The sequence below is a fragment of the Nyctereutes procyonoides genome, unplaced genomic scaffold, assembly GCF_905146905.1.
Source record: "Nyctereutes procyonoides isolate TBG_1078 unplaced genomic scaffold, NYPRO_anot_genome, whole genome shotgun sequence".
NCBI lineage: Eukaryota > Metazoa > Chordata > Mammalia > Carnivora > Canidae > Nyctereutes > Nyctereutes procyonoides.
Window position 1 is genome coordinate 11269865 of NW_026575147.1, and position 18387 is coordinate 11288251.

General features: G+C 50.5%; 1 protein-coding gene across 22 annotated transcripts in view; it reads right to left on the minus strand.

The window, feature by feature from the left end:
- The window catches only part of DYSF (dysferlin), a 215386-nt gene extending 204237 nt beyond the window's left edge, over positions 1-11149 (minus strand). For 13 of the 22 annotated variants that reach the window (XM_055312249.1, XM_055312245.1, XM_055312247.1 and 10 more), the window contains exon 1: positions 888-1009. In XM_055312249.1, coding sequence (XP_055168224.1) covers positions 888-978 — 91 coding nt within the window. In that variant the 5' untranslated portion in view covers positions 979-1009. Of the gene's footprint in view, positions 1-887; positions 1010-10691 lie in introns of those variants that run through there. The other 9 variants (XM_055312250.1, XM_055312246.1, XM_055312248.1 and 6 more) reach the window with 2 other exon arrangements.
- Between the last annotated feature and the right edge of the window lie 7238 nt (positions 11150-18387).

Here is an 18387-nt window from a genome sequence, read left to right on the forward strand (position 1 = left end):
CACCTTGCCGAATTGTGCCTACCATCTATGGTCATTATTATTCTGGGGCGCTTGGGGACCAGATGGAGAACGTGGATCAGAGCAAAAGAGCCCCCTGGTGCCCTCACTGTTTTCCAATCTCCTGAAAACACCAGCCACTTTTCCCTCTTCTTTTGACCATCTTTTGTGATGCACGTATTTTTTTAATTCCACAAAAACCACAGGATACACCTCCTGGTAAAAGAGAAACCCCTTCTCCTCTCCTTATGTATTTTTCTTTGCTGAACTGGGATCCTGACTCGGCCATTGTTCCTTCTCTTAATTTCAACACATCCTTCCTCTTCCATCTGCTCCTTCTGAGACACCTCCTCCCACGGGAATGTCTGCCTTAAAGAAGGTGGGTTAAGGGTGCCCGGGGAGGAGAGTTGCGACTCCTTTGTTGCTCCAGAGAGAGACCCTCTGTTGCCTACGAACCTCTTGTGGGCGAGCAGGCCCTTTGACACGTGGCTGACTGAATGGGCCAGTGTTCAATAAAGATGGGCGAATGAATGAAATCAAGGCACAGTTTCGAAAACTCGCCATGCACACGCCCCGCTTTTAAGTGATCCCGCTCCTCTATCCTGCACGCACCTGTCTTTCCCCACCCCCCTCCCACTGCCCCGTAAGCGCTCGAACTTCATGAACTCTCCGTACGGGTCGTAAGAAGTACTGACTGCTGACAGGCTCTGGCCCTTTCAGTTCTCCAAAATTCCAGAGCGCTGGCTACGTGTGGGGCTGGGCCCCGCCGTGCTCGCCCTCCCCGCAGGGCCGAGGCCTCTCGCGGCGCCCTGGGCTTCGGCCGTGCGCGCCCAGAGTCGGGTGGCCCGGGCGCGGGCGCGGGCGCGGGCGCGGCCGCCAGGGGCTCTCACCTCGGAAAGTCAGGCTGGCGACCGGGTCACTGCGCCGGTCCTTCTTCCCGCCGGGGAGGTTGCTGGCCCTCACCAGCAGGCAGCACAGCATGGTGCGGCCGCGGCGGGCGCGCGCGGGGGCGGGGGCGGGAGCGGAGGGCCCAGGCCCCGCGAGCGAGCGCCCGGCTCCGGGCACCCGTGCCACAGGGCAGCTGTCGCCTTCGCCGCGCTGCCGCCGAGTCCCCGCGCCCGGCCGAGGCCGCGGGGAGGACACTGGACACCCGCTGGGCGGACCCTCCCTCCACCCCACCCCTCTGCCCGCCTCGGCCGCGACCCGCCCTGCGGCTGGGGGGCGGGTGGGGGCGCGGGGCGGGGACCGCGAGGGCCGCGGAGGCGGGACGCACAGCCCGGCCAGGCCGCCGACGCTGGGCGCCCGGAGCGCACCCGCGCGCACCCCCTGCGCCCTGCCCAGGCCCGCACTCCGGGGGCGCCGGGAGCCGAGGCGGGAGGAGGGGACGTAGTGTCTGCGGACCACCCCCCGCTGGAGCGAGCGCGGACGCCTGTCCGGAGCGGCGGCGCGACACGCTGCACCCTGAGCCCCGGCCTCGCGCCGCCCGCCCCGGGACCCGCGCCCTCGGTGCCCGGCCGCCGCCCCGGAAAGACCCCGCGCGAGCCTCGCGAACCCGCCTCCCGGCCTCTCAAGCGGTCCCTGGAGCACAGAGCCACCCGCCACTCACCCGGCCCCGGCCCCGGCCCCGGCCACGGCCCGACGGCAGCCTCCGGGCCCCGCGCCCCCAACGGGAGGAGGATTGCGTTAGGCGGGAGCCTTGAGTGGTGACAGCCCTGAGCACGTTTTCCTTGTTCCGTCGGGCTCCTTTCCAGCTGATGGACCTCTGGACCACAGGAGCCCTGGCTTCTCATCTCTCTGCACCCCTACCCTCCAGCACCCAGCACCCGGGCAGGCCACTGGCCCTTAGCCTAAATGTAGTGACTAGTCATCATTCTGCTGCATAGCCCCTCAGCTGGCTGTCCCCTCCCTTATTTGGAGGATCCAGCATTTTCATGTGGTTTCATTTTCAAACCACAACGTGGTGAAATCCAACTCTGCCCACCCACTCTAACTACTGAAGGTGTTGGAGAACCGCCCAGCTAACCACCTGTCACACTTGATATTCATGACCCTTGATTCAAGTGGACCCTTCCGCTGCCCAGCAAGCAATCTTTCCACAATCTCTTTAGAAACCACCATTTCATACTTTTCTCTCCCCAAACTTATAACACGGTACTGCCATCCTCACTCTCAGTTTGCTTCCTATTTGCTGAGTAGAGAACTTCCCCAGGCTCCCAGCCTCCTAACCCCCATCAGCATCTGTGCCCAAATCCTTTGCCTTTTCTCCCATGTTTGTGAATGACCAGCTGGCCACATGGGCATGAGATCCTACCCCTCTCACTCCATCAATGACAAGTCTGAGGCTGTCTTCTTGCCAACCTTAAAGGTTGTACCTTTTCTAGCTGTCGGGGGACCTCGTTCTCCTGACTTTCCCACTCTGCCTGGGCGACCCCACCTACCCTCATAAGGAGGTGGACACTTGCTTCCTCTCCAGCATTCAGACCTCCCTCCTCCCTCTTAGCAGAACCCAACTGTTCAGGTATGACCCCCAGCCCCCGCTCCAGGTAGATCCTGTTCTATCGGAAGCCATCTCCTGGCAATAGCTATTGCTGTAGTGAAAGGCAAATGTCCTGAGTCGTTCTCCAGGAGGGCTGGGCTTATACTCTGTGAATGGACAAGCCCAACTCCCTCTCCTGGTTCTTGAGAATAAGGAAGCATGTGGATCCAATTGCTCACGAGCTCTAGGATGGAGCAGACACCAATGACAGCAGACCAGAGGGAAAAACGGTCTGCCTGGGTGCAGGATGACTGCAGAGCTGTATGCTGTATGTGCCCAGAGCCCATCATATCTCTGGATCATGTCTCTGGATCCTGCCGGAGCCTAGTACTCGACAGGAGGTCTTTCTAAGGGGTCATGTATTAGGAGTGAGGACCACTTTAAGACTATTTACTATTGGGGATCCCTTGGTGGCTCAGCGGTTTAGTGCCTGCCTTCGGCCCAGTGTGTGATCCTGGAGTCCTGGGATTGAGTCCCGCGTCAGGTTCCTTGCATGGAGCCTGCTTTTCCCTCTGACTGTGTCTCTGCCTCTCTTTCTCTCTGTGTCTCTCATGAATATATAAATAAAATCTTAAAAAAAAAAAAGACTATACTATTAAAGTCTACTTGAGACAAGATTTCACCTACTTGAGGCTTAAATCTTCCTTGCTGACATCCATGACATCCATGTAGCATCCATGTACCCATAGCATCCAAATGCCTCCACTGAGGCATTTCCTCCACTACCTTCTCTTGCCTGGGCCACGCAGGGGCCTCCTGGCTGGTGACTTCTGGTCCATTATCCATACTGGGGCCAGGCAATCTTAAAACATATGATCGGGCCTCAAAGGTCTCCCTTGTTCTTGGGATCATGCCCAAATCCCTTACATCCACCCCCCTGGAAAGGCCACTCCACCCCTCACTCCCTGAGTTGCAGCTTCAGTGGCTTCTCAGTTTCAGGAATATGCTGAGCTATCTTCCAGCTTGGAGCTCTGTTGTCCCCTCTATGCACAAATGCCTTCCCCTCTCTCTTTCCAGGGCCACTCCCATTCATCCTTAGGCCTCAGCATTTGTATGGCTTCCCTAGGGAAGCCGTCTCTGACATCCTGGTCTAGATTGGGTCCCTCTAGCAAACAACCTGACAGCCATACTTTTCCTTCTTGGCACTCACTACAACTGTAAGGAATAACCAACCATCTGTGCGATCACCTGTTTGAGGTCTAGCTAGATGGCGGAGTCAACGACCCAGGCTGTTTCAGTGGGCCAGGCATTTCCTGTGCACAATAAGGGCTGGCCTGGGGTTGGTGGTGTGGACCGTGAACTTGGCTCCTCAGTGGCCCTTCCATCCTGTGATGAGGCTAAGCTAGTGGTTCTCCAGGAGGGCAGTACTGCCCCCTGGGGGAATTTTGGATGTGATGATCTGGGATCCGGTTTTTTTGTTTGTTTGTTTTTTCACTATCACAGTGACTCCAGGCTATGCTCCTTTCCCCGCAGCCCCCCACACCCTGCCACGTCCTCCTGCTCTAATCCATCAGAGGCAACACAGGAAATCTATAGGGGGCATATCTAATATTTCCAGAGGAATATTCCAAGGGACTTGTACAAACATTTAGCTTGTGTCCAAGGAACAGAGGCTCTACAAGCCTGTTCCATAAACCAGAGAATCAGCAGCTGGTGGCCTGAGCCCTGGACACTTCCTGACACCTCTTTCCCATCCCAACCTCCAGCTTCCCAGCCTGGCTGCTGTTCACTTCTTCCTTTTTTTATTTATTTTATTTATTTATTATTATTTTTTTAATTTTTATTTATTTATGATAGAGAAAGAGAGAGAGAGAGAGAGAGGCAGAGACATAGGCAGAGGGAGAAGCAGGCTCCATGCACTGGGAGCCCGATGTGGGATTCGATCCCGGGTCTCCAGGATCGCACCCTGGGCCAAAGGCAGGTGCCAAACCGCTGCGCCACCCAGGGATCCCTGTTTACTTCTTCCTGATGAGACAGCTGACTCTTCCCTTGGAGACATTCTAGAGCAGCCTAGTCCTAAAGTGGGCTTCCTCCCCATATCAGGAATGCAGTTCTCATGGACGGTGTGCTGGGACCTCAACTCATCCCCCTCCTTATATGTTCTCACCTTCTTCCACAGAGATCGTGCATAGTTTTACCTGGACACATGGCCACCTAAATAGAGAACATTTCCCAGCCTCCCTCAGGGCTAGATATGGCCATGATACCAAGTGATGAGCAGAAGGGATGTATGTAACTGTCTGGTTGTACCCTTAAAGGGAAGTGGCATGCCTGCCCATGCCGCAGTACAGGTGGTAATGATGAGCCATCACCAACCATGTTGTCAAGGAGATCCCTGGGGATAACCGAGCAGCAAAACAGGAGGACCCACAGCCTATGGGTCTGACCCTTACTGGCCAGGACTGCCTACACATCAACTACTATGTGAGTGAGAGACCCTCATGTTCACAGCATGGTTTAGTGAGAGCTCACTGACAGCCAGGTCTGCATCCCACTTAACACTTCAGGTAAGGGCAGCTCCTCTGCACCCTGAACTACTCCAGTACCCCTCTGAAGGTGGTAGGGCCAGCTTAGGAGCCACCAGGAGGTTGTAAGGGGATGGGGAAACATGTTGGAAGCTGAGGTTGCATAGCAAGCCCAGTCTTTATTTAAGATGTCATAATAACTGCAACAACATTTCAGGGCTGATAAAGGTAAAGGGGCAGGGACTAGTGCACTCCTCGATTTGCCCCATTGCCCCATCGGTGTAGTCACAGACAGGTGCTCACTGAGAATCCCAAGTGAGAGGAGATTGGCTCTCTATTGTCCCAAGAGCCCGGGACTAAAGTCTCCATGACCTAAAGAAACACTGCTTCAGATGTCTTTGGTGTCCCCTGGGGACACCTCCAGCCTACAGACTTATTGTCTTTACAATGTTTTATAACAAAATAATACTGTAATTAAATGTTATGAGATTTCTCACACGAGTCTGGATTTATAGCTGCTCTTGAAAATAAATCTGAGGGATCCCTGGGTGGCGCAGCGGTTTGGCGCCTGCCTTTGGCCCAGGGTGCGATCCTGGAGACCCGGGATCGAATCCCACATCGGGCTCCCAGTGCATGGAGCCTGCTTCTCCCTCTGCCTATGTCTCTGCCTCTCTCTCTCTCTCTGTGACTATCATAAATAAATAAAAATTTAAAAATTAAAAAAAAAAAGAAAATAAATCTGAGTAGCTGGCGCATGGGCCCAAATTCTCTGCCTGCCACTGATTATCTGGCTCTGGATGGCCCCTGTGGACCAGGGCATGCACTCTCAGATCACCCCACTTGCCACGACTCACCCAATATGCATGTGCTTTTCCCTCCAGCTTCATCTTACTACACCACCCACCAGGCTCCCATCAGCATGTGAGTTTTTGATCCCTCCCCTCTTCTGTCACCTATTAGGGGTCCTACCTTCCTGCCAGTCAAAGAAGAAGCGCTTCTTACACAGCCTCTTCTTGCTGCTGGAGTTGGGCCAGCTGGTTTCCTCTGGCTCAGTCTCTGTTTTAACCAAGGCCTGATGTGGGGTGACCAGGAAGCAAACAAACCTTGCACCTCTGCTCAGTGACATCAACCTTGGGATGAACAATCTGCCTGTGAATTTACAGGATTCCCTTAGGGCACACGTACCAAAGCCCTAACACTTCCAAGAGTCTGGATGGTCCAACTCATCCTTCTGCCTTTTCCCTTCACATTCATTGAAGAGTCTGTGTATCCATGGGCCCTTGGACACATAGGCCCCTTGGATTGGACCCATGGGCCCTTGGACTGAAGGGCCACCTACGTGTCCACCTCAGGTGTAGAATGCACAGGCAGTAGTGGCTCTGGCTATGACCATGATTATGTGACCTCCTGGGAAGAACCATCCCGTACTGGGAAGAATCAGACAGTCCTGGGCTTCCATCCCAGTCCACCCTTTTCTAGCTGTGTGACCTGAAGCATGCGACTTGACCTCTCAGAGTCTGTTTCCACTTCTGTGAAATCAAGTGAATATGTCACAGAGCTGTTAGGAGGATTGAACTGAACAATAGTCCTTCCAGCATGGTAGCTGGTACACAGTAGGTGTACAAAGGGTGGTAGCCCTCTTCTGGTTAACATTTCATCCTAATGAACCAATTTGGGGAAGAGATTGGCATACAGGTAGCAGAGACAGAGAATGAGTTTGGCCTGGGAAGAGGGACTGAGAAGGTCTGTGGCCTTGAGGAATCACCAAAGGGATATTTGTTCCCAGAAAGACTAGCCCCGTGGTGATGGCCGCAGCCAGACAGCAGGCAGGTGGACAAATGTCTCAGCTCAGAAGGGGCCATTCAGGAGGGGCAGTCAGAGGAGACAGGACCAGGGTCCCTTGAGGCAGAGGGGATGGCCACTCACCAATGAGCCATGGTGCCCAGACTGGTAGGACAGTAGCTAGACAAACAGCTAATGATCAGAATGATCAGGTGCAAAAGATAATGATAGTCTTCTTGGGTGTGTGGAGTGATTTCTTTCTTTTTTTTTTTTTTTTTTTTGGAGGGATTTCTGAGTACCTGTGCAACACATGTTAACTCTGATAATTATTATAATAAATACATTTATAATCATATATAAGAATAATAATAGTTAATATGTATTGAATGCCAAGCAGTATTCAAAGAGACTGGGCTCCTGGGTGTGAGCAGACCTGAGTTCAAATCCTGTCCCTCCACCTTTTACTGCTTGTCTCTTGAAAATCAAAGCTAAGACCCAAAGGAGATGGTGAAGTGGTTAAAGATGGGGCTCTGGAGCCAGATCACATGGGCTCAATTCCCAAATCCACTCTCAACCAGTGTATAACTTAACCTCCTTGTGCCATAGTTTTCTCATCTGTAAAATGGGGGTGACGATAGTTGCTATTATATGTGGTTGCTAGGAGGGTTAAGCGTCTACATACAAGTGCCTGATATAAATTCTAGCCGAACATGATATAGCTCATGGTAAATAAGTTCTATTTAGAACAGTGCCTAGCACCTAATAAGCTCAGTATCAGTTAAATACGTCTCGCTCAAAGGATTGTAGTGGGGTTTTAAAGAAACAGCATCTGAAAATGGTACGTTGTTTGTTGTTTGTGCTTAATGAATGCCCATTCTCTCTCCTTGTGATGAAAAGACATTTTTAAAATCAGAACCTTCCATGTTTTGATCATTTGTCTTATATGGCGCTCCCTACAGCCTTGTACTCCCCCTGCTTTGACTCAGCCCCATGCGGGGTCCCCCAAGCCCTGTCCCCATCCCTGTGCTGGCTCAGGCCCAGGCTGCCCTGGCTGTGGGCAGCACATGGTATGCTTTCCAAAGCACTTTCTTATTCATGAGCCATGGCTGCTGAGAACAACAGAGGGCAGTGAAGAGGTGGGTGGGGTGAGGATGGGAGGTGCTTTGGTCCCCGTGTGACCCAGGCCCCTGCACTTCTCTGGGCCTATTTGCTCTTCTCTAAAGGGAAATAATATCCCTGCCCTTTGGCCTCACAAGCCTGCTGTGAACATGAAATGAATTTATGCACGCACAGAAGAGGCATAATTATGGGATGTTATAATCAGATATCCAAAGGAGGGGGCATTATGGGTCTCTAACCTAAAGGGAAGGCCAGATCCAGGCTAGCCTGTGAGGGAATACTTCCCAGGAGGCTGTTTTGCTCTGAGTAGTGTGTCCCTGAGACCACAGACTTCTGTGTAATCATTCACCAACCTGGCCCTGGCTGCGGGGAGGGTGAGCAGGCCTGAATGCTGTGGGGAGGCCAAATTTGGACATGGGTTAAGAGCTTGGCCATTGCAGGAGGTGGGAATGTGTCCAGGGCCAGCAAGGGAGGGATTATATTCCTTGTGACTGCCTGGCAGTGACTGCCATGGGTGGGGGTGGGGGGCTACAGGCAGCCCCCTCTGGGGGCACTGCACTATCAGCATAGACAACTCACTTCCCTTCTCCCCAGGGAAGGGGAAGCCTGGGGCAGCAGGCAGAGGGGGCAGGGACTCAGTCAGAGGCTCCCATGGTGGATGGAAGCTGGGGGATGGGCAAGACTGTCCCCCAGACAGCTCTTGCAGTTGAAATCCTAAGACAGAAGAGGAGCCACACCAGTGGTACTCCTGTGGGCAAAGCACTTCGGCAGTTAGAAAGTGCTTCCTCATACATTATTCATTCTTTCCTTTCTCTTGCTAGGGTTTAGAGCCTGGCCTGGGTAGAGGGACTTCATAGTGTGAGGCAGGTATGTGTGTATTAGGGTGGGGGTGGGGGGCTGGGAGATGGAGCTTGTGATCAGGAAGGAAAATCTGGTTCAGGCTGAATGGCTCCAGAGGAGACAAGACCCCTGAGAACACGGGCTGGGTTGTACGGTGCTCCCCCCTCCACCCCCCACCCCCCCACACACACTCCTTGAGGTTCTTTTATGTACTGGGCAGCTCTAGAGAGTGCCATTCACAAAGCCTGCTCGGACTTTGGACTAGGGCACTGTGACTAGGAAGGGGCACTGGAGCAAGAGGCAGCTATTAGATGCACAGGGCTCCCCCCTCCCTCCAAGGTGATGGTATCCTCCTTCCACTCAGCCGGGGGAATGTTCACAGTGGGCACGGTGCTCCCTGGAGTTGAGCAACTAGGAGCCCAGATTCCTACATGAGGCTGCTGGCCTGGCCTGCCCAATGCTGAGGATGCAGAGGAAGTATGGAAGTCCCCCATTCAGGCCTTTGTCTTCCCCCTGGAAACACCTTGATAAAGTTCATTTCCGGAGGCAACTGTGGGAAACTGGTCGAGAACAGGTCAAAGCAGAATGTCAGCGAAAAAAGCACAGCTGGAGTGTCACCTCCCACTCCCCCTCTGTGCCTCCTCTTGGATCAGGCTGCTTCCCAGGCCACTGGTCCATTCAGTGATGCCTCCTCGAGAAAGCCTAAATTTCACATCCAGGAGTGTGTGTGTGTGTGTGTGTGTGTGTGTGTGTGTGTGCATATGCCCTTGTTCTGATACATCTGTGTGGACACACACCTGTGTTCTCTGAACCTCTATCCCTTGGAACATCCTAAATGTCACATGCATTCCTGGGTGTACAGGAAGTCTGGGAGTACACCTGCACACAGGTAAGTCTGGGAGTACACCTGCACACAGGCGTCTGGGAACAGGTATATCCAGGAGCTCGTGAAGTGGAAAAGAGAGGTCTACTGAATGGCCAGGAACCCATGTGGCTATGATTTCCGGGGGCCTGGAATGAAGCCAGGTCTTTCGGGAGAAGGGAAGTAACAAGTAATGGAGATTAAGAGCAAACCCCCAAGGTTAGTGAAGGGTTGGACTCTCATACTCTGGTCTTTCTCCTCCAGTATGGCTCGGAATCCAAAGACCCAGCTGGGCAGATGGAAGCTCTGACTTGGCTCTGAGGGGGTTCCAGGTAAGCAGACAGGGCCTGGCCATCACCTCCTGGAGGAAATATCTAGACCATGGGAAGACTCTCCTGTGGAAGTTCCCAAACTGATAGGGGAGCAGCCTCCTTTGTGCCACGATGATGAAGATACCACACCCCAGATACCACTCCCCAGCCAGCTCCAGTCTGGTGGGAAGGGAGAGGGAAGAAAGTTCTAAGAGGCTGGTGCTGGGGCCAGCTGTACCAGCTGCTAAATTTCTCCCACCCTGTTCCCAAATTAAGAGTAGGGTCCCTGGACAGTGGGCGGTTTCTCTGCCCCCCAGTGGCCGCCTGCCTGCCAACTGGTGCTGTGATAGAGCTGAGGCCTAGGACAGAGGCCAGGCCCAGACCCAGGAAGAGAGCTGGGCTATAAATAGGCCTGAGACCCAGCCCTCCCTGGAGAGGAGGGGATCCTAGCAGTACAGCACAGCAAGAGGAAAGACCTCTTTTAAGAGATCCAGAAAAGTGAGAGGACAGAAGCCGGCCCTATGTTCCAGGCCCACCTTAGCCCCCACCTGGGCTCAGCTTCCAGACCCCAGAGAAGTGCAGCTCAGCCACCTCTCTCATTGTCTCAGTTCCCCTCTGGGTCACTCCTTCCTGAGGATACGTGCCTCTGCAGCACCTCAAAGTCAGTCAGGCTTGGCGTGGAGTCTCTTCTCTCCCATCCCCTCGCTCTCTGGGTGGAGGTCCGGGGGTTCCCTCTGACCGCACCCTCCCTGCCCTGCGAGGATGCAGGCCCCTCCTACCTGCAAACACCGCAGAGCAGTAGGCATCGCTGATGTCCGTGTCCGGGGTGTGGACATTCTCGGCGTAGAGGATGAAGACCCTCAGCATGACTGGCACGAGTGAGGGCCCCGGGGGCCCAGGGCGCGGAGAGGGCTGGGGAAGGTCGGGGAGGATCGCAGTTCGCGGGGCTCCTCCCTGGAGCGGCTGGAGGAGGGAGGCCGCTTGGGATCGCGGCTGCGGCTCCGATCTTGTGTTCTGGAAGCGAAGCGGGCTGCCCTCCTCCCCGGCCCCGGCCGCGCTTATCCCGCTGGTCGGCGGGCGCTCGGGGCACAGGGGCTTCTGCTCATCTTCCACCCCCGCCGCCCTATCCGGGCTCGGCTGAGCTGTAATTCAATGCTCCGGCCGCGGACTGTCCCAATGACAAGGCATTTTGCACCTGGCCGGGGCGGCGGCGGGATGGCAGGGGGCTGGCCCAGGGCTCGGGGCGCCCCGCGCGGTCGGGATCGCGCAGCCGACGGCAGAAAGGCTTCGCCCCTCCCCCCCTCCCCCCCGCGGGTGCGCCTCGCCGAGCCTGTGGCCTCCCCCCGCCGCCAGGATTCGAGCCCTCTGAGCCCTCCCTGTCGGAGGCAGCCGGCCGCTGGGGGGCCAGGCGGGGAGCCGGCGCAGCGACCGCGCTTTCCCCGCAAGCCCGCGGCGTAAGGAATCTCGACGACCGCCTCCTGCGGCTGCCTTAAAAACTCTGTCCCCCCATTTTTAGGCTGTAAAAGCAACATCTGTTACTTTTAACACAAAAGCAAAGGAAATAAAATCTCTGGAGTCTGAAAAAAATATAGTATTGACTTTTGGATCTTTACCAATCCAGGTTTTTACCTCTGAATGTGTGTGTGTGTGTGTAAATTACAGTATTTATTGTATTTCTGAGATTAATGTATATGCAGTTCTGTGTCCTGTATTTTCATGTAATATTTTATTGCATCATTATAAATTTTTCATAGGCAATTTTTTCAATAGCTATATATATTTTTTTCTTTATTCATGAGAGACGCAGAGAGAGATACAGAGAGAGAGAGAGAGGCAGAGACACAGGCAGAGGGAGAAGCAGGCTCCATGCAAGGAGCCTCATGTGGGACTCGATCCCGGGTCTCCAGGATCACACCCTGGGCTGAAGGCAGCGCTAAACCGCTGAGCCACCATGGCTTGCCCAATAGCTACATAATTTTGTATCACACAAATGTACTAGATTTACCAAGCTTTTCTCCATTGTTACACACTATTATAATAATGAGAAATACTTTTTTGTGTAAAGCCTGGGATATACACCCACCTTGAGATCTTTCTGCTAGTTCCTTGGGTTGAATTCTCAGCCTTGGAATATGGTTGCAGGACATGCCTTTTTTTAGGTCCCGGTACCTAATACTAAGCTGCTATCTGGGACCTGTGTAGATCCACACTCCCCAAAGTAGGGTGACTCACCTTCTAAAGAGGGCAGTTTGAATGGGTGTGCAGCTGTCAGCAAAACTTTTCCCACAGCAACCCATGGGAGTAGCACATACACCCAGGGCAGGAAGAAGGGGCTATTTTGCCCCACTGGCTTTACTAGGTAGGAGCAACATTCCCGGAAAGGTCTGTAATTTTAAGATCAGGAGAGCAAACATTTCCTGTGGTTACCTATGGTCCTCCTGCAGCAACTTGTGCGTCTTTTCTTTGCCTCTAGAGCACTATGTGGTTGGGAAGGAGAGAAGGGGGGATGGTGGTGAAATTATGTCATTCGTTTAACAGGCTTGTTTCAAGTCTTACAACATGCCAAGTACTGTCCTGGGTAATGGGGACACAATGATGAGCAGAAACTGCATGGTTCCTATTATGGGCTGAATTCCCCACCTCCCCTCCAGTCTGTATGTTGAAAATCCGTATGTTAATCCATATGCCATAACCATCCAGTTAAGAATGTGACTGTATTTGGAGTTAGGGCCTTTACAGATGTGATTAAATTAAGACAAGTCTGGGTTCTAATTCCATCTGACAAGAGGAAATTCGGACTCAGAGACCCCACGGGTATATGCACACAGAGGAAAAGACCCTAGGAGCATGCAGTCAGAAGGTGGCCCTCTGAAAGCCCAGGAGAAAGGCCTCAGAAGAAACCAAATTTGTCAAATCAATAATCTGATCTTGGATTTCTAGCCTCCAGAACTGTGAGAAAATAAATTTCTATTAAGTTGCCCAGTTTGTGGTATATTGTTATGGCAGTTTGAGAAAACTAATATAAGTCTCCGATTTCAAGGAGTTTCTTTCCACTTCAGTGGAGGAAACTGACTCTCATTAAATAATCAAGCCAATCATAATACCATTACGAATCTGTAAGTGCAAAAAAGGACAGAAAATGGGGCCCTCATATAATCCTAGGGACAATGAGAGCTATCTGAGATGAGATCTGAAGGCCAATTAGGAGTTCACTGGGCAAGACTGAGGTTGGGGCAGAGGAAAGAGGTATTCTAGAGCAGTAACAGATTGCTCTGGGTCAAGGCACTGGGGAGAGGGATAGGAAGAAAAAGACCACTGTGACTGGAGAACCAGGCTGGGGGTGGGGAGACAGGGAGGGATGGAGGAGGTGAGGCTGAGAGAACCACACAGAACCTGAGGAAGTCCAGAAGAATGACAGGATCTGATTTGCTTCTCAAAAGCTCCCTCTGATTGCTTTTTTGGAGAAAGAAGTAGAAGGGGCCAGATTGAAGGCAAAGAAATCAGTTAGAAGCTCCAGTAGAGGGGGATCCCTGGGTAGCTCAGCTGTTTAGCACCTGCCTTTGGCCCAGGGTGTGATCCTGGAGTCCTGCGATTGAACCTGCGATCGAGTCCCGCGTCGGGCTCCCGGCATGGAACCTGCTTCTCCCTCCCCACCCCCCTATGTCTATCATGAATAAATAAATAAATAAATCTTAAAAGAAGAAGAAGGAGCAGCAGCAGCAGCTCCAGTAGAGGGCCAAAGTGAGAGATGATGGTGACCTGGCCCAAGGTGGTGAGAGTGGGGTTGGAAGGAAGTAAAGCAAAGTTGGCAGGAAGTAGAAAGGACATTCTGCAGAGCAAGTGGAGGAGATCAGATTTCTTGCTGCTAACCTTGGCCATTATATGTTGTTGGAGAAAACAACTCTAGCTTGGATGAAGTAACTGACTTGTTCATTCATTCAGTTAATGAACACATATTTATAGGGTGTCTTGCATGTGGCAGGAGTTTGCCAGATTCAAGTTTTGGAGAAGGGTACCAAGTAGGGAGTAAAATGTAATTTTATTGGGAAGAAGGGCAAGAGGCTCTGCTGATACAGGGAAAGCCCAAATTAGGATCGATTTTTTTAAAGATTTATTTATTTATTCATGAGAGACACAGACTGAAAGAGAGAGGCAGAGACACAGGTAGAGAGAGAAGCAGGCTCCATGCAGGGAGCCTGATGCAGGACTCGATCTGGGATCCCGGGATCACAGGATCACGAACTGAGCCGGAAGAAGGCACCCAACTGCTGAGCCACCTAGGCGTCCCAAGGATCTATTTTTAAAGAAGTACAGTTGGGCTCTATTCAGATGTATAAAGTAACATGAACCTGCTCTAAGGTAGAGCTAAAATAGGATCTCAGAAGCACCTGGCTGCTTGCAAACATGGTGTGACTAAAGTGATTTGACCAGAATCGGTTTCCTTTATAGGTTAAATATCCCCCTTGCAACTACTCTACATTATTTATTCATGTAGCAAGTTCTCTTCAGACTTTTTAAGTAAACTCCACCCCCAACATGGGGCTCAAACTCATGATCCTGAGATCAAGACTTGTATTCTCTACTGACTGAGCTGTCCAGACACTTCCTTCTTCAAACTTGTTACACAAGGGCCAGTCGGTACAGAAATAAATTCCTAGTGAGAATGCACCTCAACTTTATTCCTCAATGTGGAGGACATGTTTAGGGTCTCTTCTGTATTGCAAAGAACCACATTCTTTGAGATCATCCCCTGGTGAAGGGAGAAACACCCAACTCAACACTGAAACTATCTGATGGTATCTTCCCAAGAATGTGTAATTGAGATGGAGAGATACTAGCCTCTGTGTGTAGCTGGAACTGAGCTGAATAAAACTGGAGGCTCAGAAGAAGCCACATGCATGGAAAAGTAGAGAAAATTCTGCAGTGGGGAAAAAAAAAGAGATATCTTGATCTTGAACTTCTGGCCTCTTGAACTATGAAACCACCACAGTTGGTTGAACTGTATCAACTTGTAACCACCACAGTTGTGATGACTGGTAAGAGCAGCCTCAGGAAGCAAATACACCGAGCCTCTAACAAGGCAATCAGACCATTGTTGAAAAGGACAGGCATTCAGAGCACTTTTGCTGCTTATTGTTTTGGGGCAGAAAAGGAAGGTCAGCTCTCCAACCTCACTGAGAAATCAAGGAGCAAGTCTGATATTATTTCCTGTAGAAAATAGAACGATAAAAAGCAGATTTTTAACAAAAGAGGTAATTTGGAAAATGTGTATGCTGTCTATGTTCTCTCAGATCTTTGCAAAGGTTCCCGAGAACCACAGACCCTGCTTACACTCTGGTCATTTTTTTTTCAAATTAATTAATTTATTTATGATAGACATAGAGAGAGATAGAGAGGCCAAGATACAGGAGGAGGGAGAAGCAGGCTCCATGCCGGGAGCCCGATGCGGGACTTGATCCTGGGACTCCAGGATCGCGCCCTGGGCCAAAGGCAGGAGCTAAATCGCTGAGCCACCCAGGGATCCCACACTCTGGTCATTTTATCTGCGTCCCCTAAGAAGAAAACTCATGATAGTTTCAGAGCATTTCAATCTCCCATGAAAGGTATCTTCCTGAGAATCTCCCATAATAAATACTTGGTAAACAATAAATAGAAACTATTATTATCCATTCAGGTATGGGTCCTGGTATAGCCGAAAGGAGTATGTTCAGAATGGATGGTTGGTTCTTCTGGTCTGAAATTCCCCCAGAAATCTCTCCCCTTGAGTAGGAAGTGGAGAGCAACTTGTCTGCTGAAATGCATAGAACACAGCTCTGGGACTATGTGAGTGGGTCCATCTGTGTGCACAGCCCTCCTTTTGAATTTATTTCAGAGGGTGAAGAGTCTCTAGACTGGATGAAAGAAAGCCTACAGATACACTTATACACACACACACTGGGAGAGAGGGAGGGAAGGAAAGGAGTGAGAGCGAATGAGACAGAGAGCTTCTGAGGAAACAGATGGAGTGTGGGATGGAATAGGAATTAAACTTTTTCTAAAGTGAGGTTATCTCATCTTGTGGAAGAGGCCACAACCTCCCAGGATGCAGCAATCTTAGCAAATGTGAAGAAACCTCTTCCAGGCCCCAGCTGGCCCTAGTGATGGCTGGTTCCCTGATAAGGTACAGAATGAGGGCACAGGCAGAGCTGATGCAGGTGAAGGGGAGCAAGTATGAAGGGTCCGTGGTGTGTGTCTTAGAGCAGAGATTAGGCAGGGTGCTTTCCGAAGCTCCATGCCAAAGAGTTCCTATTCATTCATGGAGAGACAGCACCACAAGGAAGAACACTTTCAGGAATTAAGAGGGCAACATACTGGTGGCATTTTCAGTGTTCCTTCCTTGGCTGAAGGCTGGGATTTGGGGGGAAAGAAAAGACACCAAGAAAAGTGAATATTTGACTTGTCAGTGTTTCAAGTCGGGTCAATCTGAAGGTCTCCTGTATCAGAATCTTCTTGTAAAGAAATGGACACCTGGGTCCCTCTGTACTTGTAGATCTATTGAGTCAAAATGTCTGCAAATGCCCAGGAGTCTGGCTTTTTAAAAGCTCTCCGCTTACTCTTTTGCAGACCAAAGACTGGGAATCACTGACCTGAGTAGCATCAAAGAAAACGCTTTGGCTCTTTGGATCATAACCTAAAATGCCAGACAAATGCACTCTTGCATTCAGATGGAGTATGTTTCACAAACACTGAGAAGACTGTTTGGAGATTGGCTTTAAGTGGAAAAAGAGCTTTGGAAGAGGAGGGAGGTAAGTGAGATTCAGCTAAAAACTGTAAAACCAGTAGGACAAGAAAAGAACAATTATAGCAGTGTAAAAGGATGACTCTAGAGTCAGACTATCTGGATTCAAATGTTAGCTCTCCTTACTAACGGATGGTCTTAGGCAAGTTACCTTACTTTCCTGAGCCTTGGTTTCCTTATCTATAACATAGGAACTAGAAGAGTATCTGCCTCATGGGATAAGTGCTTGTGATGGTTAATTTTACATGTCAGTTTGACTGAGATGAGGTTGCCAAGATAGCTGGTAAAATATTATTTCTGGGTGTGTCTGCTGAGGCTGTTTCTGCAAGAAATTAGCATTTGAATCAGTAGATGAGAAAAGATCATCCTCATCAATGTGAGGGAACATCATCTAATCCACTGAGGGCCTAAATCAACTGAATAGAAGAAAGGCAAAAAGGGCAAATTTGCTATTTGAGCTGGGACATCCTTTTTGTCCTGTCCTCAGACATCAGTGCCCCTGGTTCTCTGCCTTTGGACTTGGTCTGAGACCTATACCATTGGCTGCCCTAGTTCTTCTCAGGCCTTTGGGTTGGGACCAGTACTATACCACTGGCTTTTTTGGGCCTCCAGCTTATAGACAGCAGATCAGGAGACTTCTCAGCCACCATAATCCCAAGAGCCAATCTTTCATAATAAATCTCTTTATATATTAATATATAAAATCTCTTTTTTAATATAAAATCTCTTTATACATATTATTGGCTCAGTTTCTCTGGAGAATTCTAGTACAGTGTTTTGCATATATGTGCCTGGTGCATAGTGAACATTCGATAAATGTTAGTGCTATTACTATTGTAATGTGCAACTATTATTTCATAAGATTAATACTTTAGAAATGCCAGGTGCTTGGCTGACTCAGTCGGTAGAGCACTTGACCCCATTTTTTTTAAGATTTTATTTATTTGAGAGAAATTGAGAGAGAGAGAGAGAGAGAGAGAGACCACAAGAGTGGGGGGAGGTAGGGTCAGAGGGAGAAGGAGAAGCAGACTCCCTGCTGAGCAGGGAGCCATATGCAGGGCTCAATCTCAGGATCCCTGGGATGATGACCTGAGCTGAGGGCAGATGCTTGACTGACTGAGGCACCCAGGTGCCCCAGCACTTGACTCTTGATGTAGAGTTGTAAGTTCAAGCCCCACATTGACTGTAGAGATTACTTAAAAATAAAATCTTAAAAAAAAAAAAACTTTAGAAATGAAGCCACAATATTTATGGTCTCTGGCATTTATAAAAATGTTGTAAGCTCTTAGTCCATTTGGGCTGCTATAACAAAATATTATAGATCAGATGGCTTATAAACAACAGAAGTGTATGTCTCACAACCCTGGAGGCTGGAAGTAGAGATCAGGGTGCCAGCATGGTCAGGTGAGGACTCTCTTCCAGGTTGTAGACTTCTCATTGTATATTCACACAGAGGAAGAAGGCTAGGAATCTGCTGGGGCCTCTTTTTTAGGCACTAATCCCAATCATGATGGTTTCACATTCTTGATTTAAATACTTCCTAAGGCCTCTCCTACTAATCCTTAACGTTTAGGGGTTAGGAGTTCAACATAGGGATTTCAAGGGACACAAACATTCAGACCATTCATACCATACAGAAGCATTTGAGGTTTTAACAGTAGAGGTACTTACATAAGCTCAACAAAGTGGTGTAAGAT